The sequence below is a fragment of the Coturnix japonica genome, unplaced genomic scaffold (assembly GCF_054131305.1).
Source record: "Coturnix japonica strain WE unplaced genomic scaffold, WE-NBRP24 Scf125, whole genome shotgun sequence".
NCBI lineage: Eukaryota > Metazoa > Chordata > Aves > Galliformes > Phasianidae > Coturnix > Coturnix japonica.
In genome coordinates, this window is record NW_028189028.1 from 1 (window position 1) to 26,349 (window position 26,349).

A 26,349-nucleotide genomic window follows, 5' to 3' on the forward strand; every position below is an offset into this window, starting at 1 on the left:
AATGGGGGGGGGTCTTGGAATGGAGGGGGGGGTCTTGGATTTGGGGGGGGTCTTGAATTTGGGGGGGGGCTGGGGGGGCTTGACGGCGGCTGCGCTCCCCCACCCAGCCCAAGCGCCAATAGAGAACCTGGGGGGGGGGAAATGAGGGGGGGGGAGGTTAGAGGATGGAAAGACCCCCCCCCAAAATGAGCCCACCCCATAGGACCCCCCCATAACACCCCATAACCCCCATTAATACCCCCATAACCCCCCATAGCCCCCCCTTATGACCCCCATAGGACCCCCCCCCCACCCCATAGCCCCCCCATAACCCCCCTTAATACCCCCATAGGACCCCCATAACCCCCCCTTATGACCCCCATAGGACCCCCCCACCCTATAAGACCCCCCCCACCCCATAGGACCCCCTATAACCCCCCATAACCCCCCCATGACCCCCATAGGACCCCCATAACCCCCCTTATGACCCCCATAGGAACCCCCCCACACCCTATAGACCCCCCCCCCACCCCATAGGACCCCCATAACCCCCCCATAACCCCCTCTCATGACCCCTATAAGCCCCCCCCTCACCCTATAGACCCCCCCCCACCCCATAGGACCCCCATAACCCCCCATAACCCCCCCTTATGACCCCTATAAGCCCCCCCCCCCCCACCCTATAGACCCCTCCCCACCCCATAGGACCCCCCCCCCCCATAGGACCCCCCACAACCCCCCATACCATAACCCCCCCATGACCCCCCATAACCCCCCTTAATACCGCCATAGGACCCCCCCCCACCCTATAGACCCCCCCCCACCCCATAGCCCCCCCCATAACCCCCCTTAATACCCCCATAGCCCCCCATAACCCCCCCTTCTGACCCTATAAGACCCCTCCCACCCTATAAGACCCCCCACCCACCCCATAGCCCCCCATAACCCCCCTTAATACCCCCATATCCCCCCATAGAGCCCCCATAGGACCCCCCCCACCCTATAGACCCCCCCCCACCCCATAGGACCCCCCATAACCCCCCATAACCCCCATTAATACCCCCCCTTATGACCCCTATAAGCCCCCCCCTCACCCTATAGACCCCCCCCCACCCCATAGAGCCCCCATAACCCCCCATAACCCCCCCTTATGACCCCTATAAGCCCCCCCCCCCACCCTATAGACCCCTCCCCACCCCATAGGACACCCCCCCCCATAGGACCCCCATAACCCCCCATAACCCCCCCTTATGACCCCCATAGGACCCCCCCCTACCCTATAGACCCCCCCCACCCCATAGGACCCCCCATAACCCCCCATAACCCCCATTAATACCCCCCCTTATGACCCCTATAAGCCCCCCCCTCACCCTATAGACCCCCCCCCACCCCATAGAGCCCCCATAACCCCCCATAACCCCCCCTTATGACCCCTATAAGCCCCCCCCCCCACCCTATAGACCCCTCCCCACCCCATAGGACCCCCCCCCCATAGGACCCCCATAACCCCCCATAACCCCCCCCTTATGACCCCCATAGGACCCCCCCCTACCCTATAGACCCCCCCCACCCCATAGGACCCCCCATAACCCCCCATAACCCCCATTAATACCCCCCCCTTATGACCCCTATAAGCCCCCCCCTCACCCTATAGACCCCCCCCCACCCCATAGAGCCCCCATAACCCCCCATAACCCCCCCTTATGACCCCTATAAGCCCCCCCCCCCACCCTATAGACCCCTCCCCACCCCATAGGACCCCCCCCCCCATAGGACCCCCATAACCCCCCATAACCCCCCCTTATGACCCCCATAGGACCCCCCCCTACCCTATAGACCCCCCCCCACCCCATAGGACCCCCCCCCCCACCCTATAGGACCCCCCCCCACCCCATAGGACCCCCATAGCCCCCCATAACCCCCCCTTATGACCCCTATAAGCCCCCCCCCCCCCCTATAGACCCCTCCCCACCCCATAGGACCCCCACAACCCCCCATAACCCCCCTTAATACCCCCATAGCCCCCCATAGAGCCCCCATAGGACCCCCCCCCCACCCTATAGACCCCCCCCCACCCCATAGGACCCCCATAACCCCCCATAACCCCCCCTTATGACCCCCATAGGACCCCCCCACACCCCATAGGACCCCCCATAACCCCCATTAATACCCCCATAGGACCCCCCCCCACCCCATAGGACCCCCATAACCCCCCCTTATGATCCCCATAGGACCCCACCCCCACCCCATAGAACCCCCCCCCACCCCATAGCCCCCCATAACCCCCCTTATGACCCCCATAAGACCCCCCCTCACCCTATAACACCCCCCCCACCCCATAGGATCCCCCCCCACCCCATAGGACCCCCCACAACCCCCCATAACCCCATAGCCCCCCATAACCCCCCTTATGACCCCCATAGGACCCCCCCCCCACCCCATAGGACCCCCCCCACCCTATAGGACCCACCCCATAGGACCCCCCCCACCCCCAAAACCCCCCCATAACCCCCCCATGACCCCCATAGGACCCCCATAACCCCCCCTTATGACCCCTATAAGCCCCCCCACCCCACCCCATAGCCCCCCATAGAGCCCCATAGGACCCCCCCCCCCCCCCCCAGGCCCCCCCCCCCTTACCCGGAAGCCCCGGAGCCGCCCCTGATCTCCTTGGCCCCCCCCTGCAGGGTCCATCGGACCCTCACTGCGCTGCTGTTGAGCAGCTCCACCCCCACGTTCTCCGGGTAAACCAGCGGCACTGCGGAAATATGGGGGGGGGGCGACGGCTGAGACCCCCCCCCTAAATAAAGAGCCCCCCCCATAAGGACACACCGACCCCCTATAAGGACCCACAGCCCATAAGGACCCCCCCCCATAAGGATCCATGTTTGCCCCTCTATGAGGAGCCCCCCCCCCCCCATAAGGACCCCCCCCCACCCCCATTAGGACCCTCCCACCCCATAGGGACCCCCCCCCCATAGGGACCCCCCCACCCCCATAAGGACCCCCCCCACCCCATAGGGACCCCCGCCCCATAGCCCCCCCATAGGACCCCCTATAGGACCCCCACCCCATAGCCCCCTATAGGACCCCCGCCCCATAGCCCCCCTATAGGACCCCAGACCCATAACCCACCCCATAACCCCCCCCACCCCATAGCCCCCCCATAGGACCCCAGACCCATAACCCACCCCATAGCCCCCTATAGGACCCCAGACCCATAACCCACCCCATAACCCCCCCCACCCCATAGCCCCCCCATAGGACCCCAGACCCATAACCCACCCCATGACCCCCCCCACCCCATAACCCCCCTATAGGACCCCAGACCCATAACCCACCCCATAACCCCCCCCACCCCATAGCCCCCCTATAGGACCCCAGACCCATAACCCACCCCATAACCCCCCCCCAACCCCATAAGGACCCCCCCCATAGCCCCCCCCACCCCATAGCCCCCCATAGGACCCCAGACCCATAACCCACCCCATAGCCCCCCCTATAGGACCCCAGACCCATAACCCACCCCATAGCCCCCCCTATAGGACCCCAGATCCATAACCCACCCCATACCCCCCATAGGACCCCAGACCCATAACCCACCCCATAAGCCCCACACCCCATAGCCCCCCTATAGGACCCCAGACCCATAACCCACCCCATAACCCCCCAACCCCATAAGGACCCCCATAAGGACCCCAGACCTATAACCCACCCCATAACCCCCCCCACCCCATAGCCCCCCTATAGGACCCCAGACCCATAACCCACCCCATAACCCCCCCCCACCCCACAGCCCCCCATAAGGACCCCCCCACCCCCATTAGGACCCCCCCACCCCATAGGGACCCCCCCCCCCATAAGGACACACCGCCCCCCTATAAGGACCCACCACCCCATAAGGATCCATGTTTGCCCCTCTATGAGGAGCCCCCCCACCCCATAGGGACCCCCCCCCCATAGGGACCCTCCCACCCCATAGGGACCCCCCCCCATAAGGACACACCGCCCCCCTATAAGGACCCCCCCACCCCATAGGGACCCCCCCCCATAAGGACCCCCCCACCCCCATTAGGACCCTCCCCCCCCATAGGGACCCCCCCCATAAGGACCCCCCCCACCCCATAGGACCCCCCCACCCCATAGGGACCCCCCCCCCCCATAGGGACCCCCCCACCCCATAGGGACCCCCCCCCCCCATAGCGAACCCCCCACCCCATAGGGACCCCCCCCCATAAGGACCCCCCCACCCTCATTAGGACCCCCCCACCCCATAGGGACCCCCCCCCATAAGGACCCCCCCACCCTCATTAGGACCCCCCCCACCCCATAGGGACCCCCCCCATAAGGATCCATGTTGCCCCCTCTATGAGGAGCCCCCCCTCCCCATAAGGACCCCCCCGCCCCATAACCCCCCCATAGGACCCCAGACCCATAACCCACCCCATAGCCCCCTATAGCCCCCCATAACCCCCCCCACCCCATAACCCACCCCACCCCATAGCCCCCCTATAGGACCCCAGACCCATAACCCACCCCATACCCCCCCTATAGGACCCCAGACCCATAACCCACCCCATAGCCCCCTATAGGACCCCATAACCCCCCCCACCCCATAGCCCCCCCTATAGGACCCCAGACCCATAACCCACCCCATAACCCCCCCCATAACCCCCCATAGCCCCCCATAAGGACCCCCATAACCCACCCCATAGCCCCCTATAGGACCCCATAACCCCCCCCGCCCCACAACCCCCCCCACCCCATAACCCCCCCATAGGACCCCAGACCCATAACCCACCCCATAGCCCCCTATAGGACCCCATAACCCCCCCCCGCCCCATAACCCCCCTATAGCCCCCCATAAGGACCCCCATAACCCACCCCATAACCTGCCCCACCCCATAGCCCCCCTATAGGACCCCAGACCCATAACCCACCCCATAGCCCCCTATAGGACCCCATAACCCCCCGCCCCATAACCCCCCCCCCACTCACGGTCCTCCCCGCTGTGCCCCACAGCGGTTTTGGGGTCGGGTCCCTTCCCGGCCCCATTGATCGCCTGGACCCGGATGTAGAAGGGGCTGAACGGGGGCAGCCCCCCCCCCACCACCACGGGGGGGGCGTCCACGGTCCGCTCCGACCACGGGACCCCCCCACGGGACCCCCCCCTCGTCCATTGGCCGCCATTGGACCCGGTACCGAACCCAGGGCCCGTTCCAGTCCTGGGGGGGGAGGGGCTGCAAACGAAAAGACCCCAGACTCAATTAAGGGCCCCCCCCACAAGTGAACCCCCCTATAGGGACCCCCCCCCCCCCGACCCTATTGAAGACCCCTATAGACAACCCCCCCCCATAGACCTCACACTATTGGACCCCCCCCACCCATAGGACCCCCGCCCCATAACCCCCCTATAGGACCCCCCCCCATAGGACCCCCCACCCCATAGCCCCTTATAGGACCCCACGCCCCATAGCCCCCTATAGGACCCCCCCCCATAGGACCCCCACCCCATAGGACCCCCGCCCCATAGCCCCCTATAGGACCCCCACCCCATAACCCCCCTATAGGACCCCCGCCCCATTGCCCCCCTATAGGACCCCCACCCCATAGGACCCCCACCCCATAGCCCCCCTATAGAACCCCCACCCCATAGTCCCCCAATAGCCCCCCCCACCCCATAGCCCCTTATGGGACCCCCCGCCCCATAGCCCCTCCATGGGACCCCCGCCCCATAACCCCATCTATAGGACCCCCACCCCATAACCCCCCCACCCCATAGCCCCCCTATAGGACCCCCACCCCATAACCCCCCCACCCCATAGCCCCCCTATAGGACCACCACCCCATAACCCCCCTATAGGACCCCCGCCCCACAACCCCCTCTATAGGACCCCCACCCCATAGGACCCCCGCCCCATAGCCCCCCTATAGGACCCCCACCCTATAGGACCCCCCACCCCATAGCCCCTTATAGGACCCCACGCCCCATAGCCACCCCATAGGACCCCATAGGACCCCCGCCCCATAGCCCCCCTATAGGACCCCCACCCCATAGCCCCCTATAAGACCCCCAACCCATAGCCCCCTATAGGACCCCCACCCCATAACCCCCCCACCCCATAGCCCCCCTATAGGACCCCTGCCCCATAGGACCCCCACCCCATAGCCCCCCCATAGCCCCCCCACAGCCCCCCACTTCATAACCCCCCTATAGGACCCCCACCCCATAGCCCCTTATAGGACCCCCACCCCATAGCCCCCATATAGGACCCCCACTCCATAACCCCCCCCCCCCCCACCCCATAACCCTCCATGGGACCCCCGCCCCATAACCGCATCTATAGGACCACCACCCCATAGGACCCCCGCCCCATAGCCCCCTATAGGACTCCCACCCCATAGCCCCCCTATAGGACTCCCACCCCATAGGACCCCTGCCTCATAGCCCCCCTATAGGACCCCCGCCCCATAACCCCATCTATAGGACCCCCACCCCATAGCCCCCCCATAGGACCCCCACCCTATAGGACCCCCACCCCATAACCCCCCTATAGGACCCCCACCCCATAACACCCCTATAGGACCCCCGCCCCATAACCCCCCTATAGGACCCCCACCCCATAACCCCCCCATAGGACCCCATAGGACCCCCGCCCCATAGCCCCCCTATAGGACCCCCACCCCATAACCCCCCCATAGGACCCCCGCCCCATAGCCCCCTATAGGACCACCAACCCATAGCCCCCCATAGGACCCCATAGGACCCCCGCCCCATTGCCCCCCTATAGGACCCCCACCCCATAACCCCCCCGCCCCATAGCCCCCCTATAGGACCCCCACCCCATAGGACCCCCACCCCATAGCCCCCCCATAGGACCCCATAGCACCCCCGCCCCATAGCCCCCCCATAGCCCCCCCATATGACCCCTGCCCCATAGCCCCCCTATAGGACCCCATAGGACCCCCGCCCCATAGCCCCCCTATAGGACCCCCGCCCCATAGCCCCCCATAGCCCCCCTATAGGACCCCCGCCCCATAGCCCCCCTTTACCTCCCATGTGATGACGAGGTTCCCGGTCTCGTTCCCCTCCCCATGGACCCCCCCCGGGTTTCGTTCAGGAGCTTTTGGGGTCACAAATAGGGTCAGATGAGACCCCCCCCCATATTAAAACCCCACAACTCAACCCCCCCCCCCACTGTGTGTGTCAATGGGGCTCTATGGGGCTGGGGTCAATGGGGTCTCTATGGGGCTGGGGTCAATGGGGTCTCTATGGGGCTGGGGTCAATGGGGGCTCTGTGGGGCTGGGGTCAATGGGGCTCTATGGGGCTGGGGTCAATGGGGTCTCTATGGGTCTGGGGTCAATGGGGGCTCTATGGGGCTGGGGTCAATGGGGGCTCTATGGGGCTGGGGTCAATGGGGGCTCTATGGGGCTGGGGTCAATGGGGCTCTATGGGGCTGGGGTCAATGGTGCTCTATGGGGCTGGGGTCAATGGGGTCTCTATGGGGCTGGGGTCAATGGGGCTCTATGGGGCTGGGGTCAATGGGGTCTCTATGGGGCTGGGGTCAATGGGGGCTCTATGGGGCTGGGGTCAATGGGGTCTCTATGGGGCTGGGGTCAATGGGGTCTCTATGGGGCTGGGGTCAATGGGGGCTCTATGGGGCTGGGGTCAATGGGGTCTCTATGGGGCTGGGGTCAATGGGGTCTCTATGGGGCTGGGGTCAATGGGGGCTCTGTGGGGCTGGGGTCAATGGGGCTCTATGGGGCTGGGGTCAATGGGGCTCTATGGGGCTGGGGTCAATGGGGTCTCTATGGGTCTGGGGTCAATGGGGCTCTATGGGGCTGGGGTCAATGGGGCTCTATGGGGCTGGGGTCAATGGGGTCTCTATGGGGCTGGGGTCAATGGGGTCTCTATGGGGCTGGGGTCAATGAGGCTCTATGGGGCTGGGGTCAATGGGGTCTCTATGGGACTGGGGTCAATGGGGCTCTATGGGGCTGGGGTCAATGGGGTCTCTATGGGGCTGGGGTCAATGGGGGCTCTATGGGGCTGGGGTCAATGGGGCTCTATGGGGCTGGGGTCAATGGGGCTCTATGGGGCTGGGGTCAATGGGGGCTCTATGGGGCTGGGGTCAATGGGGCTCTATGGGGCTGGGGTCAATGGGGGCTCTATGGGGCTGGGGTCAATGGGGCTCTATGGGGCTGGGGTCAATGGAGTCTCTATGGGGCTGGGGTCAATGGGGCTCTATGGGGCTGGGGTCAATGGGGGCTCTATGGGGCTGGGGTCAATGGGGTCTCTATGGGGCTGGGGTCAATGGGTCTCTATGGGGCTGGGGTCAATGGGGCTCTATGGGGCTGGGGTCAATGGGGTCTCTATGGGGCTGGGGTCAATGGGGTCTCTATGGGGCTGGGGTCAATGGGGGCTCTATGGGGCTGGGGTCAATGGGGCTCTATGGGGCTGGGGTCAATGGGGCTCTATGGGGCTGGGGTCAATGGGGTCTCTATGGGGCTGGGGTCAATGGGGCTCTATGGGGCTGGGGTCAATGGGGTCTCTATGGGGCTGGGGTCAATGGGGGCTCTATGGGGCTGGGGTCAATGGGGTCTCTATGGGGCTGGGGTCAATGGGGTCTCTATGGGGCTGGGGTCAATGGGGGCTCTATGGGGCTGGGGTCAATGGGGTCTCTATGGGGCTGGGGTCAATGGGGCTCTATGGGGCTGGGGTCAATGGGGTCTCTATGGGGCTGGGGTCAATGGGGTCTCTATGGGGCTGGGGTCAATGGGGGCTCTATGGGGCTGGGGTCAATGGGGGCTCTATGGGGCTGGGGTCAATGGGGGCTCTATGGGGCTGGGGTCAATGGGGGCTCTATGGGGCTGGGGTCAATGGGGCTCTATGGGGCTGGGGTCAATGGGGCTCTATGGGGCTGGGGTCAATGGGGTCTCTATGGGGCTGGGGTCAATGGGGCTCTATGGGGCTGGGGTCAATGGGGCTCTATGGGGCTGGGGTCAATGGGGCTCTATGGGGCTGGGGTCAATGGGGCTCTATGGGGCTGGGGTCAATGGGGGCTCTATGGGGCTGGGGTCAATGGGGCTCTATGGGGCTGGGGTGTCAATGGGGCTCTATGGGGCTGGGGTCAATGGGGCTCTATGGGGCTGGGGTCAATGGGGTCTCTATGGGGCTGGGGTCAATGGGGCTCTATGGGGCTGGGGTCAATGGGGCTCTATGGGGCTGGGGTCAATGGGGTCTCTATGGGGCTGGGGTCAATGGGGTCTCTATGGGGCTGGGGTCAATGGGGTCTCTATGGGGCTGGGGTCAATGGGGCTCTATGGGGCTGGGGTCAATGGGGCTCTATGGGGCTGGGGTCAATGGGGCTCTATGGGGCTGGGGTCAATGGGGCTCTATGGGGCTGGGGTCAATGGGGGCTCTATGGGGCTGGGGTCAATGGGGTCTCTATGGGGCTGGGGTCAATGGGGCTCTATGGGTCTGGGGTCAATGGGTCTCTATGGGGCTGGGGTCAATGGGGTCTCTATGGGGCTGGGGTCAATGGGGCTCTATGGGGCTGGGGTCAATGGGGCTCTATGGGGCTGGGGTCAATGGGGTCTCTATGGGGCTGGGGTCAATGGGGGCTCTATGGGGCTGGGGTCAATGGGGGCTCTATGGGGCTGGGGTCAATGGGGGCTCTATGGGGCTGGGGTCAATGGGGCTCTATGGGGCTGGGGTCAATGGGGTCTCTATGGGGCTGGGGTCAATGGGGCTCTATGGGGCTGGGGTCAATGGGGCTCTATGGGGCTGGGGTCAATGGGGTCTCTATGGGGCTGGGGTCAATGGGGCTCTATGGGGCTGGGGTCAATGGGGGCTCTATGGGGCTGGGGTCAATGGGGCTCTATGGGGCTGGGGTCAATGGGGCTCTATGGGGCTGGGGTCAATGGGGCTCTATGGGGCTGGGGTCAATGGGGTCTCTATGGGGCTGGGGTCAATGGGGCTCTATGGGGCTGGGGTCAATGGGGGCTCTATGGGGCTGGGGTCAATGGGGGCTCTATGGGGCTGGGGTCAATGGGTCTCTATGGGGCTGGGGTCAATGGGGTCTCTATGGGGCTGGGGTCAATGGGGGCTCTATGGGGCTGGGGTCAATGGGGCTCTATGGGGCTGGGGTCAATGGGGCTCTATGGGGCTGGGGTCAATGGGGTCTCTATTGGGCTGGGGTCAATGGGGTCTCTATGGGGCTGGGGTCAATGGGGCTCTATGGGGCTGGGGTCAATGGGGCTCTATGGGGCTGGGGTCAATGGGGCTCTATGGGGCTGGGGTCAATGGGGTCTCTATGGGGCTGGGGTCAATGGGGTCTCTGTGGGTCTGGGGTCAATGGGGCTCTATGGGGCTGGGGTCAATGGGGCTCTATGGGGCTGGGGTCAATGGGGGCTCTATGGGGCTGGGGTCAATGGGGTCTCTATGGGGCTGGGGTCAATGGGGTCTCTATGGGGCTGGGGTCAATGGGGCTCTATGGGGCTGGGGTCAATGGGGCTCTATGGGGCTGGGGTCAATGGGGTCTCTATGGGGCTGGGGTCAATGGGGTCCCTATGGGGCTGGGGTCAATGGGGCTCTATGGGGCTGGGGTCAATGGGGCTCTATGGGGCTGGGGTCAATGGGGTCTCTATGGGGCTGGGGTCAATGGGGTCCCTATGGGGCTGGGGTCAATGGGGTCCCTATGGGGCTGGGGTCAATGGGGCTCTATGGGGCTGGGGTCAATGGGGGCTCTATGGGGCTGGGGTCAATGGGGTCCCTATGGGGCTGGGGTCAATGGGGGCTCTATGGGGCTGGGGTCAATGGGAATCTATGGGGCTGGGGTCAATGGGGCTCTATGGGTCTGGGGTCAATGGGGCTCTATGGGGCTGGGGTCAATGGGGTCTCTATGGGGCTGGGGTCAATGGGGTCTCTATGGGGCTGGGGTCAATGGGGCTCTATGGGGCTGGGGTCAATGGGGTCTCTATGGGGCTGGGGTCAATGGGGCTCTATGGGGCTGGAGTCAATGGGGTCTCTATGGGGCTGGGGTCAATGGGGCTCTATGGGGCTGGGGTCAATGGGGCTCTATGGGGCTGGGGTCAATGGGGTCTCTATGGGGCTGGAGTCAATGGGGTCTCTATGGGGCTGGGGTCAATGGGGTCTCTATGGGGCTGGGGTCAATGGGGCTCTATGGGGCTGGGGTCAATGGGGCTCTATGGGGCTGGGGTCAGTGGGGCTCTATGGGGCTGGGGTCAATGGGGCTCTATGGGGCTGGGGTCAATGGGATCTCTATGGGGCTGGGGTCAATGGGGCTCTATGGGGCTGGGGTCAATGGGGCTCTATGGGGCTGGGGTCAATGGGGCTCTATGGGGCTGGGGTCATTGGGGCTCTATGGGGCTGGGGTCAATGGGATCTCTATGGGGCTGGGGTCAATGGGGCTCTATGGGGCTGGGGTCAATAGGGTCTCTATGGGGCTGAGGTCAATGGGGCTCTATGGGGCTGGGGTCAATGGGGCTCTATGGGGCTGGGGTCAATGGGGCTCTATGGGGCTGGGGTCAATGGGGTCTCTATGGGGCTGGGGTCAATGGGGTCTCTATGGGGCTGGGGTCAATGGGGGCTCTATGGGGCTGGGGTCAATGGGGCTCTATGGGGCTGGGGTCAATGGGGTCTCTATGGGGCTGGGGTCAATGGGGGCTCTATGGGGCTGGGGTCAATGGGGCTCTATGGGGCTGGGGTCAATGGGGCTCTATGGGGCTGGGGTCAATGGGGTCTCTATGGGGCTGGGGTCAATGGGGTCTCTATGGGGCTGGGGTCAATGGGGCTCTATGGGGCTGGGGTCAATGGGGCTCTATGGGGCTGGGGTCAATGGGGCTCTATGGGGCTGGGGTCAATGGGGTCTCTATGGGGCTGGGGTCAATGGGGTCTCTGTGGGTCTGGGGTCAATGGGGCTCTATGGGGCTGGGGTCAATGGAGCTCTATGGGGCTGGGGTCAATGGGGGCTCTATGGGGCTGGGGTCAATGGGGTCTCTATGGGGCTGGGGTCAATGGGGTCTCTATGGGGCTGGGGTCAATGGGGCTCTATGGGGCTGGGGTCAATGGGGCTCTATGGGGCTGGGGTCAATGGGGTCTCTATGGGGCTGGGGTCAATGGGGTCCCTATGGGGCTGGGGTCAATGGGGCTCTATGGGGCTGGGGTCAATGGGGCTCTATGGGGCTGGGGTCAATGGGGTCTCTATGGGGCTGGGGTCAATGGGGTCCCTATGGGGCTGGGGTCAATGGGGTCCCTATGGGGCTGGGGTCAATGGGGCTCTATGGGGCTGGGGTCAATGGGGGCTCTATGGGGCTGGGGTCAATGGGGTCCCTATGGGGCTGGGGTCAATGGGGTCTCTATGGGGCTGGGGTCAATGGGGCTCTATGGGACTGGGGTCAATGGGGCTCTATGGGGCTGGGGTCAATGGGGCTCTATGGGACTGGGGTCAATGGGGTCTCTATGGGGCTGGGGTCAATGGGGCTCTATGGGGCTGGGGTCAATGGGGCTCTATGGGGCTGGGGTCAATGGGGCTCTATGGGGCTGGGGTCAATGGGGTCTCTATGGGGCTGGGGTCAATGGAGCTCTATGGGACTGGGGTCAATGGGGTCTCTATGGGGCTGGGGTCAATGGGGTCTCTATGGGGCTGGGGTCAATGGGGCTCTATGGGGCTGGGGTCAATGGGGTCTCTATGGGGCTGGGGTCAATGGAGCTCTATGGGACTGGGGTCAATGGGGTCTCTATGGGGCTGGGGTCAATGGGTCTCTATGGGGCTGGGGTCAATGGGGCTCTATGGGGCTGGGGTCAATGGGGTCTCTATGGGGCTGGGGTCAATGGTGCTCTATGGGGCTGGGGTCAATGGGGCTCTATGGGGCTGGGGTCAATGGTGCTCTATGGGGCTGGGGTCAATGGGGTCTCTATGGGGCTGGGGTCAATGGGGCTCTATGGGGCTGGGGTCAATGGGGTCTCTATGGGGCTGGGGTCAATGGGGTCTCTATGGGGCTGGGGTCAATGGGGCTCTATGGGGCTGGGGTCAATGGGGTCTCTATGGGGCTGGGGTCAATGGAGCTCTATGGGACTGGGGTCAATGGGGTCTCTATGGGGCTGGGGTCAATGGGTCTCTATGGGGCTGGGGTCAATGGGGCTCTATGGGGCTGGGGTCAATGGGGTCTCTATGGGGCTGGGGTCAATGGTGCTCTATGGGGCTGGGGTCAATGGGGCTCTATGGGGCTGGGGTCAATGGTGCTCTATGGGGCTGGGGTCAATGGGGTCTCTATGGGGCTGGGGTCAATGGGGCTCTATGGGACTGGGGTCAATGGGGCTCTATGGGGCTGGGGTCAATGGGGGCTCTATGGGGCTGGGGTCAATGGGGGCTCTATGGGTCTGGGGTCAATGGGGGCTCTATGGGGCTGGGGTCAATGGGGCTCTATGGGGCTGGGGTCAATGGGGTCTCTATGGGGCTGGGGTCAATGGGGTCTCTATGGGGCTGGGGTCAATGGGGCTCTATGGGGCTGGGGTCAATGGGGCTCTATGGGGCTGGGGTCAATGGGGTCTCTATGGGGCTGGGGTCAATGGGGTCTCTATGGGGCTGGGGTTCTATGGGATCCCAATGAGTTTTTAGGGGGTCCCTATGGGGTCTATGGGGCCCTTTGGGGGTCCCTATGGGGTTTGTGGGGTCCCTATGGGCTCTATGGGTCCCTATGGGGTTTATAGGGTCCCTATGGGGTCTATGGGCCCCTATGGGGTTTATAGGGTCCCTAAGGGGTCTATGTGTCCCTATGGGGTTTATGGGGTCCCTATGGGGTTTATGGGGTCCCTATGGGGTTTATAGGGTCCCTATGGGATCTACGGGTCCCTATGGGGTTTATAGGTCCCTATGGTGTTTATGGGGTCCCTATGGGGTTTATGGGGTTCCTATGGGGTTTGTGGGGTTTATAGGGTCCCTATGGGGTTTATAGGGTCCCTATGGGGTTTGTGGGGTTTATAGGGTCCCTATGGGGTTTATAGGGCCCCTATGGGATCTATGGGTCCCTATGGTGTTTATAGGGTCCTTATGGGATCTATGGGTCCCTATGGGATCTATGGGTCCCTATGGGGTTTATAGGGTCCCTATAGGGTTTATAGGGTCCCTATGGGATCTATGGGTCCCTATGGGGTTTGTGGGGTTTATAGGGCCCCTATGGGGTTTATAGGGTCCCTAAGGGGTCTATGTGTCCCTATGGGGTTTATGGGGTCCCTATGGGGTTTATGGGGTCCCTATGGGGTTTATAGGGTCCCTATGGGATCTATGGGTCCCTATGGGGTTTACAGGTCCCTATGGTGTTTATAGGGTCCCTATGAGGTTTATAGGGTCCCTATGGGGTTTGTGGGGTTTATAGGGTCCCTATGGGATCTATGGGTCCCTATGGGGTTTATAGGGTCCCTATGGGGTTTATGGGGTCCGTATGGGATCTATGGGTCTCTATGGGGTTTGTGGGGTTTATAGGGCCCCTATGGGGTTTACGGGGTCCCTATGGGCTCTATGGGTCCCTATGGGATCTATGGGTCCCTATGGGGTTTATAGGGTCCCTATGGGGTTTATGGGGTCCCTATGGGCTCTATGGGTCCCTATGGGGTTTATGGGGTCCCTATGGGGTTTATAGGGCCCCTATGGGGTTTATGGGGTCCCTATGGGGTTTATAGGGTCCCTATGGGATCTATGGGTCCCTATGGGGTTTATAGGGCCCCTATGGGGTTTATGGGGTCCCTATGGGGTCTGTGTGTCCCTATGGGATCTATGGGTCCCTATGGGGTTTATGGGGTCCCTATGGGGTCTATGTGTCTCTATGGGTTTTATAGGGTCCCTATGGGGTCTCTGTGTCCCTATGGGGTTTATGGGGTCCCTATGGGGTTTATGGGGTCCCCTATGGGATCTATGGGTCCCTATGGGGTTTATAGGGCCCCTATGGGGTTTATAGGGTCCCTATGGGGTTTGTGGGGTTTATGGGGGTCCCTATGGGATCTATGTGTCCCTATGGGGTCTCTGTGTCCCTATGGGGTTTATAGGGCCCCTATGGGGTTTATAGGGTCCCTATGGGGTTTATAGGGTCCCTATGGGATCTATGTGTCCCTATGGTGTTTATAGGGTCCCTATAGGGTTTGTAGGGTCCCTATGGGCTCAATGTGTCCCTATGGAGTTTGTGGGATCCTTATGGGGTTTATGTGTCCCTATGGGGTTTATAGGGTCCCTATGGGGTTTATAGGGTCCCTATGGGATCTATGGGTCCCTATGGGGTTTATAGGGTCCCTATGGGATCTATGGGTCCCTATGGGGTTTGTGGGGTCCCTATAGGATCTATGGGTCCCTATGGGGTCTATGGGTCCCTATGGGGTTTATAGGGTCCCTATGGGATCTATGGGTCCCTATGGGGTTTATAGGGTCCCTATGGGGTTTATAGGGTCCCTATGGGCTCTATGGGTCCCTATGGGGTTTATGGGGTCCCTATGGGGTTTATGGGGTCCCTATGGGGTTTGTGGGGTTTATGGGTCCCTATGGGATCTATGGGTTCCTATAGGGTTTATAGAGCCCCTATGGGGTTTATGGGGTCCCTATGGGGTTTATAGGGCCCCTATGGGATCTATGGGTCCCTATGGTGTTTATAGGGTCCCTATGGGCTCTATGGGTCCCTATGGGCTCTATGTGTCCCTATGGTGTCTATAGGGTCCCTATGGTGTTTATAGGGTCCCTATAGGCTCCCATTGTTGTCCCGTACCCGCGGGGGGTGTCTGGATGTGGGCGCTGGGGGCGCTGTGCTCCCCCCTCCCATAAGCGTTAACGGCGACCACCCGGAACCGGAACCGTCCGTAGGGGGACAATGGGAGGGGGGGGGTCCGGGGCTCCGGGACCGTCAGACGCTCCGAGAACCGGCCGGGCCCGAACAGAGACTCCTCCTCCTCAACAACGAACTCTAATGGGGGGGGGGCGACAGTGAGACCCCCATAGACCCCCCATAGAACCCACCCCCCCCATAGACCCCCCATAGACCCATAGAGACCCTCCCATAGACATACATTGAGCCCACCCCCCATAGACCCCCCCATAGACACCCATAGAGCCCACCCCCCATAGACCCCCCCATAGACACCAATAGACCCCCCCCCCATAGACCCCCCCATAGACACCAATAGAGCCCCCCCCATAGACACCAATAGACCCCCCCCATAGACCCCCCCCATAGACCCATAGGACCCCCCATAGACCCCCCCATAGACACCAATAGACCCCCCCCCATAGAGCCCACCCCCCATAGACCCCCCCATAGAGCCCCTCCTCCTCCTCTACTACGAACTCTAATTGGGGGGGGGGCGACAGTGAGACCCCCATAGACACCAATAGACCCCCCCCATAGACCCCCCCATAGACACCCATAGAGCCCACCCCCCATAGACCCCCCCATAGACCCCCCCATAGACATCCATAGAGCCCACCCCCCATAGAACCCCCCATAGACATCCATTGAGCCCACCCCCCATAGAACCCCCCATAGACCCCCCCATAGACCCATAGAGACCCCCCATAGACCCCCCCATAGACAGCCATAGAGCCCACCCCCCCATAGAGCCCCCCATAGACAGCCATAGAGCCCACCCCCCATAGACCCCCCCATAGACCCATAGAGACCCCCCCATAGGCATCCATAGAGCCCACCCCCCATAGACCCCCCCATAGACCCCCCCCATAGACATCCATAGAGCCCACCCCCCCCATACACCCATAAAGACCCCCCATAGACCCCCCCATAGACCCATAGAGCCCACCCCCCATAGACCCCCCCATAGACACCAATAGACCCCCCCCCCATAGACCCCCCCACAGACACCAATAGACCCCCCCCCATAGACCCCCCCATAGACATCCATTGAGCCCACCCCCCATAGACCCCCCCATAGACCCCCCCATAGACCCATAGAGACCCCCCATAGACCCATAGAAACCCCCCATAGACCCATAGAGACCCCCCATAGACCCCCCCATAGACATCCATTGAGCCCACCCCCCATAGACCCCCCCATAGACACCCATAGAGCCCACCCCCCATATACCCCCCCATAGACCCCCCCATAGACCCCCCCATAGACCCATAGAGACCCCCCCATAGACACCCATAGAGCCCACCCCCCATAGACCCCCCCATAGACACCAATAGACCCCCCCCCATAGACCCCCCATAGACACCCATAGAGCCCACCCCCCATATACCCCCCCATATACCCCCCCATAGACCCATAGAGACCCCCCATAGGGCCCCCCAAAGACCCCCCCATAGAGACCCCCCCCACAGACCCCCCCATAGACCCCCCCCATAGACCCCCCCATAGACACCCATAGATCCCCCCCCCATAGAGCCCCTCCTCCTCAACAACGAACTCTAATGTGGGGAGGGGGCGACAGTGAGACCCCCATAGACCCCCCATAGAACCCACCCCCCCCATAGACCCCCCATAGACCCCCCCATAGACCCCCCCATAGACACCCATAGACCCCCCCAAATCACCATAGACCCCCATAGACCCCCCCACAACCCCATAGGACCCCATAGACCCCCCATAGACCCCCCCAAATCCCCACAGACCCCCCATAGACCCCCCCACATCCCCATAGGACCCCATAGACCCCCCCACATCCCCATAGACCCCCATAGACCCCCTCCACATCCCCATAGGACCCCATAGGACCCCCATAGACCCCCCCAAATCCCCACAGACCCCCCATAGACCCCCCCACATCCCCATAGGACCCCCATAGACCCCCATTGACCCCCCAAATCCCCATAGACCCCCACAGACCCCCATAGACGCCCCACAACCCCATAGACCCCCCATAGACCCCCCCACATCCCCATAGGACCCCATAGACCCCCCCACATCCCCATAGACCCCCATAGACCCCCTCCACATCCCCATAGGACCCCATAGGACCCCCATAGACCCCCCCAAATCCCCACAGACCCCCCATAGACCCCCCCACATCCCCATAGGACCCCCATAGACCCCCATTGACCCCCCAAATCCCCATAGACCCCCACAGACCCCCATAGACGCCCCACAACCCCATAGACCCCCCATAGACCCCCCCACATCCCCATAGACCCCCATAGACCCCCATAGACCCCCACAGACCCCCCACATCCCCATAGGACCCCATAGACCCCCCACAACCCCATAGACCCCCATAGACCCCCATTGACCCCCCACATCCCCATAGACCCTCATAGGACCCCCATAGACCCACATAGACCCCCCACATCCCCATAGACCCCCCATAGACCCCCCATAGACCCCCCACATCCCCATAGACCCCCATAGACCCCCCACATCCCCATAGGACCCCCATAGACCCCCCCAAATCCCCATAGACCCCCCCATAGACCCCCCCATAGACCCCCCACATCCCCATAGACCCCCATAGACCCCCCCACATCCCCATAGACCCCCATAGACCCCCATAGACCCCCCACATCCCCATAGGACCCCATAGACCCCCCATAGACCCCCCACATTCCCATAGACCCCCATAGGACCCCCATAGACCCACATAGACCCCCCACATCCCTATAGACCCCCCATAGACCCCCCATAGACCCCCCACATCCCCATAGATCCCCATAGACCCCCATAGACCCCCCCATAGACCCCCATAGACCCCCATAGAACCCCCATAGGACCCCCATAGACCCCCCCACATCCCCATAGGACCCCATAGACCCCCAAAAACCCCTCCCAATCCCCATAGACCCCCATAGAACCCCCATAGACCCCCCATAGACCCCCCACATTCCCATAGGATCCCATAGACTCCCCACATCCCCATAGGACCCCATAGACCCCCCACATCCCCATAGGACCCCATAGACCCCCCATAGACCCCCCACATTCCCATAGGATCCCATAGACTCCCCACATCCCCATAGACCCCCACAGACCCCCCCAAATCCCCATAGACCCCCCATAGACCCCCATAGACCCCCCACATCCCCATAGACCCCCATAGACCCCCCACATCCCCATAGGACCCCATAGACCCCCCATAGACCCCCCACATTCCCATAGGATCCCATAGACCCCCCATAGATCCCCCACATCCCCATAGACCCCCATAGACCCCCCATAGATCCCCCACATCCCCATAGACCCCCATAGGACCCCCATAGACCCCCCACATCCCCATAGGACCCCATAGGACCCACATAGACCCCCCCAAATCCCCATAGGACCCCCATAGACCCCCCCAAATCCCCATAGACCCCCCCATAAACCCCCCACATCCCCATAGGACCCCATAGACCCCCATAGAGCCCCCCAAATCCCCATAGACCCCCCATAGACCCCCCCAAATCCCCATAGAACCCCATAGACCCCCCATAGACCCCCCCACATCCCCATAGGACCCCCATAGACCCCCCCAAATCCCCATAGACCCCCCATAGACCCCCACATCCCCATAGACCCCCATAGACACCCCACAACCCCATAGACCCCCATAGACCCCCATAGACCCCCCACATACCCATAGACCCCCATAGGACCCCCATAGACCCCCATAGACCCCCCACATCCCCATAGAACCCCCATAGAACCCCCCAGACCCTCCCCAAATCCCCATAGACCCCCATAGAACCCCCATAGGACCCCCATAGACCCCCCACATCCCCATAGGACCCCATAGGACCCCCATAGACCCCCCACATCCCCATAGGACCCCATAGGACCCCCATAGACCCCCCCAAATCCCCACAGACCCCCATAGACCCCCCACATCCCCATAGGACCCCCATAGACCCCCCATAGACCCCCCCAAATCCCTATAGAGCCTCACATCCCCATAGGACCCCATAGACCCCCATAGACCCCCCACATCCCCATAGACCCCCATAGACCCCCCACAACCCCATAGACCCCCATAGACCCCCATAGACCCCCATAGACCCCCCATAGACCCCCATAGACCCCCCCATAGACCCCCATAGACCCCCATTGACCCCCCAAATCCCCATAGGACCCCATAGACCCCCCATAGACCCCCATAGACCCCCACAGACCCCCCCATTGCCCCCTACTCTCTATGGGGCTGTTGTGATCGTCCCCCGGGGTCCAACTGAGGCGCACGTGACGTTCATCCACCTCCATCACTTGGAGGTCACGTATGGGGCCAGGGCGGCCTATGGGGTCAATGGGATCAATGGGGTCAATGGGATCAATGGGGTCAGTGGGGTCTATGGGGTCAGTGGGGTCTATGGGGTCAATGGGGTCTATGGGGTCAATGGGGTCAATGGGATCAATGGGGTCAATGGGGTCAGTGGGATTAATGGGATCAATGGGGTCAATGGGATCAATGGGGTCAGTGGGATCAATGGGGTCTATGGGGTCAATGGGATCAATGGGATCAATGGGATCAATGGGGTCAATGGGATCAATGGGATCAATGGGGTCAATGGGGTCAATGGGATCAATGGGGTCAATGGGATCAATGGGGTCAGTGGGGTCTATGGGGTCAATGGGGTCAATGGGATCAATGGGATCAATGGGGTCAGTGGGATCAATGGGGTCAATGGGGTCAATGGGATCAATGGGGTCAATGGGGTCAATGGGATCAATGGGATCAATGGGGTCAATGGGATCAATGGGGTCAATGGGATCAATGGGATCAATGGGGTCAATGGGATCAATGGGGTCAATGGGATCAATGGGGTCAGTGGGGTCTATGGGGTCTATGGGGTCTATGGGGTCTATTGGATCAATGGGGTCAATGGGGTCTATGGGGTCAATGGGGTCTATGGGATCAATGGGGTCAATGGGATCAATGGGGTCAGTGGGATCAATGGGGTCAATGGGGTCAATGGGGTCAATGGGATCAATGGGGTCAATGGGGTCAATGGGATCAATGGGGTTAATGGGGTCAATGGGATCAATGGGGTCAATGGGGTTAATGGGATCAATGGGGTCAATGGGGTCAATGGGATCAATGGGGTCAATGGGATCAATGGGGTCAATGGGGTCAATGGGGTCAATGGGGTCAATGGGATCAATGGGGTCAGTGGGATCAATGGGGTCAATGGGATCAATGGGGTCTATGGGGTCAATGGGGTCAGTGGGATCAATGGGATCAATGTGGTCAATGGGGTCAATGGGGTCAGTGGGATCAATGGGGTCAATGGGATCAATGGGATCAATGGGATCAATGGGATCAATGGGGTCAATGGGATCAATGGGGTCAATGGGGTCTATGGGGTCAATGGGATCAATGGGGTCAATGGGGTCAGTGGGATCAATGGGGTCAATGGGATCAATGGGATCAATGGGATCAATGGGGTCAATGGGATCAATGGGGTCAATGGGATCAATGGGGTCAATGGGGTCAATGGGGTCTATGGGATCAATGGGGTCAATGGGGTCAATGGGATCAATGGGGTCAATGGGGTCAATGGGATCAATGGGGTCAATGGGGTCAATGGGGTCCATGGGGTCAGTGGGATCAATGGGGTCAATGGGGTCAATGGGGTCAATGGGGTCAATGGGATCAATGGGGTCAATGGGGTCAATGGGGTCAATGGGATCAATGGGATCAATGGGATCAATGGGGTCAATGGGATCAATGGGATCAATGGGGTCAATGGGATCAATGGGGTCAATGGGGTCAATGGGATCAATGGGGTCTATGGGATCAATGGGGTCAGTGGGGTCAATGGGGTCAGTGGGGTCTATGGGATCAATGGGGTCAATGGGGTCAATGGGGTCAGTGGGATCAATGGGGTCTATGGGGTCTATGGGGTCTATGGGGTCAATGGGATCAATGGGGTCTATGGGGTCAATGGGATCAATGTGGTCAATGGGATCAATGGGGTCAATGGGGTCTATGGGGTCAGTGGGATCAATGGGGTCAGTGGGGTCTATGGGGTCAGTGGGATCAATGGGGTCAATGGGATCAATGGGATCAATGGGATGTAATGACGCGATGTGACCACCAGGTGGCGCTGTGGTCTATTGGATTATATGGGGTTGTGGGATGTAATGACGCCATGTGACCACTGGGTGGCGCTGTGGGATCGCTATGGGGGTATATGGGGTTATATGGGGTTATATGGGATTGTATGGGGGTTCTATGGGGTTCTATGGGGTTTATGGGGTTATATGGGATTATATGGGGGTTCTATGGGGTTCTATGGGGTTCATGGGGTTCTATGGGTTTCTATGGGGTTCTATGGGGTTCTATGGGGTTCTATGGGGTCTATGGGGTTCTATGGGTTTCTATGGGGTTATATGGGGTTCTATGGGGTCTATGGGGTCTATGGGGTTATATAGGGTTCTATGGGGTTCTATGGGATTATATGGGGTTCTATAGGGTTCTATGGGGTTTATGGGGTTCTATGGGGCTCTATAGGGTTCTATAGGGTTCTATGGGGTTCTATGGGTTTCTATGGGGTTATATGGGGTTCTATGGGGTCTATGGGGTTCTATAGGGTTCTATGGGGTTTATGGGGCTCTATAGGGTTCTATAGGGTTCTATGGGGTTCTATGGGGTCTATGGGTTTCTATGGGGTTCTATGGGGCTCTATAGGGTTCTATAGGGTTCTATGGGGTCTATGGGGTCTATGGGGTTCTATGGGGTCTATGGGTTCTATGGGGTTCTATAGGGTTCTATGGGGGTCTATGGGGTTCTATGGGTTCTATGGGGTTCTAAAGGGGTTTATGGGGTTTACGGGGTTCAATGGGTTTATATGGGGTTCTATGGGTTCTATGGGGCTCTATAGGGTTCTATGGGGTCTATGGGGTTCTATGGGGTTCTATAGGGTTCTATGGGGTTCTATGGGTTCTATGGGGTTCTATGGGGTTCTATGGGGCTCTATAGGGTTCTATGGGGTCTATGGGGTTCTATGGGGTTCTATGGGGCTCTATAGGGTTCTATGGGGCTCTATGGGGTTCTATGGGGTCTATGGGGTCTATGGGGTTCTATGGGGCTCTATAGGGTTCTATGGGTTTATATGGGGTTCTATGGGGCTCTATAGGGTTCTATGGGGCTCTATGGGGTTCTATGGGGTCTATGGGGTTCTATGGGGTTTATGGGGTTATATGGGGTCTATGGGGTCTATGGGGTTCTATGGGGTTTATGGGGTTCTATGGGGTTATATGGGGTCTATGGGGTTCTATGGGGTTCTATGGGGCTCTATGGGGTTCTATGGGGTTCTATGGGGTTATATGGGGTTCTATGGGGTTCTATGGGGTTTATGGGGTTCTATGGGGTTTATGGGGTCTATGGGGTTCTATGGGGTTCTATGGGGTCTATGGGGTTCTATGGGGTTCTATGGGTTTCTATGGGTTTCTATGGGGTTCTATGGGGTTCTATGGGGTTCTATAGGGTTCTATAAGGTTCTATGGGGTTCTATGGGGTTTATGGGGTTCTATGGGGTTCTATGGGTTCTATGGAGCTCTATGGGGTTTATGGGGTTATATGGGTTCTATGGGGTTCTATGGGGTTCTATGGGGTTACATGGGGTTCTATGGGGCTCTATAGGGTTCTATGGGGTTCTATGGGGTTCTATGGGGCTCTATAGGGTTCTATGGGGTCTATGGGGTTCTATGGGGTTTTATGGGGTTATATGGGGTTCTATGGGGTCTATGGGGTTCTATGGGGTTCTATGGGGTTTATGGGGTTCTATGGGGTTCTATGGGGTTCTATGGGGCTCTATAGGGTTCTATGGGGTCTATGGGGTTTATGGGGTTCTATGGGGTTTATGGGGTCTATGGGGTTCTATGGGGTTCTATAGGGTTCTATGGGATTATATGGGGTTCTATGGGGTTATATGGGATTATATGGGGGTTCTATGGGGTTTATGGGGTTATATGGGATTATATGGGGGTTCTATAGGGTTCTATGGGGCTCTATAGGGTTCTATGGGGTTCTATGGCGTTCTATGGGGTTCTATGGGGTTATATGAAGTTCTATGGGGCTCTATAGGGTTCTATGGGGTTCAATGGGTTTATATGGGGTTATATGGGGTTTATAGGGTTCTATAGGGTTCTATGGGGTCTATGGGGTCTATGGGGTCCTCACCCACGACTCTGAGCTGCGCTTCAGCCTCGGCCGCATCCAATGGGGTCGATGCCCGGCACTGGAACGTCCCCTCATCCCCATAGTCCACGTTGGAAACCGTCAGCGTCCCCCCGGCCACCGAGTAGCTGTGGGGCAGCAGGAGGGTCTGTGCCCCATAGCTGCCCCATAGAGACCCATATCTGCCCCATAGAGACCCATAGAGCCCCATATCCGCCCCATAGAGCCCCATATCAGCCCCATAGAGCCCCCTTCCCGCCCCATAGCTGCCCCATAGAGCCCCATATCCGCCCCATAGAACCCCATAGAGCCCCCTTCCCACCCCATAGAGCCCCATATCTGCCCCATAGAGCCCCCTTCCCGCCCCATAGCTGCCCCATAACTGCCCCATAGAACCCCATAGAGCCCCATATCCGCCCCATAGAACCCCATAGAGCCCCATATCCGCCCCATAGAGCCCCCTTCCCGCCCCATAGCTGCCCCATAGCTGCCCCATAGCTGCCCCATAGAGACCCATAGAGCCCCATATCCGCCCCATAGAGCCCCCTTCCTGCCCCATAGCTGCCCCATAGCTGCCCCATAGCTGCCCCATAGAACCCCATAGAGCCCCATATCCGCCCCATAGAGCCCCCTTCCCACCCCATAGAGCCCCTTAGAGCCCCATTTCCACCCCATAGAGCCCCATATCTGCCCCATAGCTGCCCCATAGAACCCCATAGAGCCCCATAACTGCCCCATAGAACCCCATAGAGCCCCATATCCGCCCCATAGAGCCCCTTCCCGCCCCATAGCTGCCCCATAGAGCCCCATAACTGCCCCATAGAGACCGATATCCCCCCCTCCCGCCCCATAGAGCCCCATAGAGCCCATATCCGCCCCATATCTGCCCCATAGAGCCCCATAGAGACCAATATCTGCCCCATATCGGCCCATAGAGCCCCATATCCGCCCCATAGAGCCCCCTTCCCGCCCCATAGCTGCCCCATAGAGCCCCCTTCCCGCCCCATAGCTGCCCCATAGAGCCCCATAACTGCCCCATAGAGCCCCATATCCGCCCCATAGAGCCCCCTTCCCGCCCCATAGCTACCCCATAGAGCCCCATAACTGCCCCATAGAGACCAATATCCGCCCCATATCCGCCCCATAGAGCCCCATATCCACCCCATAGAGCCCCATAGAGCCCCATATCCACCCCATAGAGCCCCATATCAGCCCCATATCAGCCCCATAGAGCGCATATCCGCCCCATATCCGCCCCATATCTGCCCCATAGAGCCCCACATCCGCCCCATAGAGCCCCATATCGGCCCCATAGAGCCCCATATCCGCCCCATAGAGCTCCATATCCGCCCCACACCCCCCCATTCCCACCCCATAGAGCCCCACAGAGCCCCATATCGGCCCCATAGAGCCCCATATCCGCCCCATAGAGCCCCATAGAGCCCCATAGAGCCCCATAGAGCCCCATATCAGCCCCATAGAGCCCCATATCTGCCCCATATCCGCCCCATATCGGCCCCATATCCGCCCCATAGCTGCCCCATATCTGCCCCATAGAGCCCCATATCGGCCCCATATCTGCCCCATAGAGCCCCATATCCGCCCCATAGAGCCCCATATCCGCTCCATAGAGCCCCATATCAGCCCCATATCTGCCCCATATCGGCCCCATATCAGCCCCATAGAGCCCCATATCAGCCCATATCGGCCCCATAGAGCCCCATATCCGCCCCATAGAGCCCCATATCGGCCCCATAGAGCCCCATAGAGCCCCATATCAGCCCCATATCGGCCCCATAGAGCCCCATATCCGCCCCATAGAGCACATATCCGCCCCATAGAGCCCCATAGAGCCACATATCAGCCCCATAGAGCACATATCCGCCCCATAGAGCCCCCTTCCCACCCCATAGAGCCCCAAGGAGCCCCATATCCTTCCCATAGAGCCCTATATCCCCCCCTTCCTGCCCCATAGAGCCCCATATCTACCCCATATCAGCCCCATAGAGCACATATCCGCCCCATAGAGCCCATATCAGCCCCATAGAGCCCCATATCAGCCCCATATCAGCCCCATAGAGCGCATATCTGCCCCATAGAGCCCCATATCAGCCCCATAGAGCCCATATCAGCCCCATAGAGCCCCATATCAGCCCCATAGAGCCCCATATCAGCCCCATATCCGCCCCATAGAGCCCCATATCTACCCCATATCAGCCCCATAGAGCCCCATATCAGCCCCATATCGGCCCCATAGAGCCCCAT

General features: G+C 60.5%; 1 protein-coding gene across 1 annotated transcript in view; it reads right to left on the bottom strand.

The window, feature by feature from the left end:
- Positions 1-7: 7 nt before the first annotated feature.
- The window catches only part of LOC146751146 (neuronal-glial cell adhesion molecule-like), a gene marked incomplete at its 3' end in the record, with an annotated part of 93,114 nt that continues 66,772 nt past the window's right edge, over positions 8-26,349 (bottom strand). The window contains 9 exon segments of the mRNA XM_085535482.1: positions 8-127; positions 2,620-2,642; positions 2,645-2,737; positions 4,978-5,140; positions 5,142-5,219; positions 7,033-7,103; positions 15,752-15,946; positions 20,096-20,197; positions 24,088-24,212. Coding sequence (XP_085391608.1) covers positions 8-127; positions 2,620-2,642; positions 2,645-2,737; positions 4,978-5,140; positions 5,142-5,219; positions 7,033-7,103; positions 15,752-15,946; positions 20,096-20,197; positions 24,088-24,212 — 970 coding nt within the window.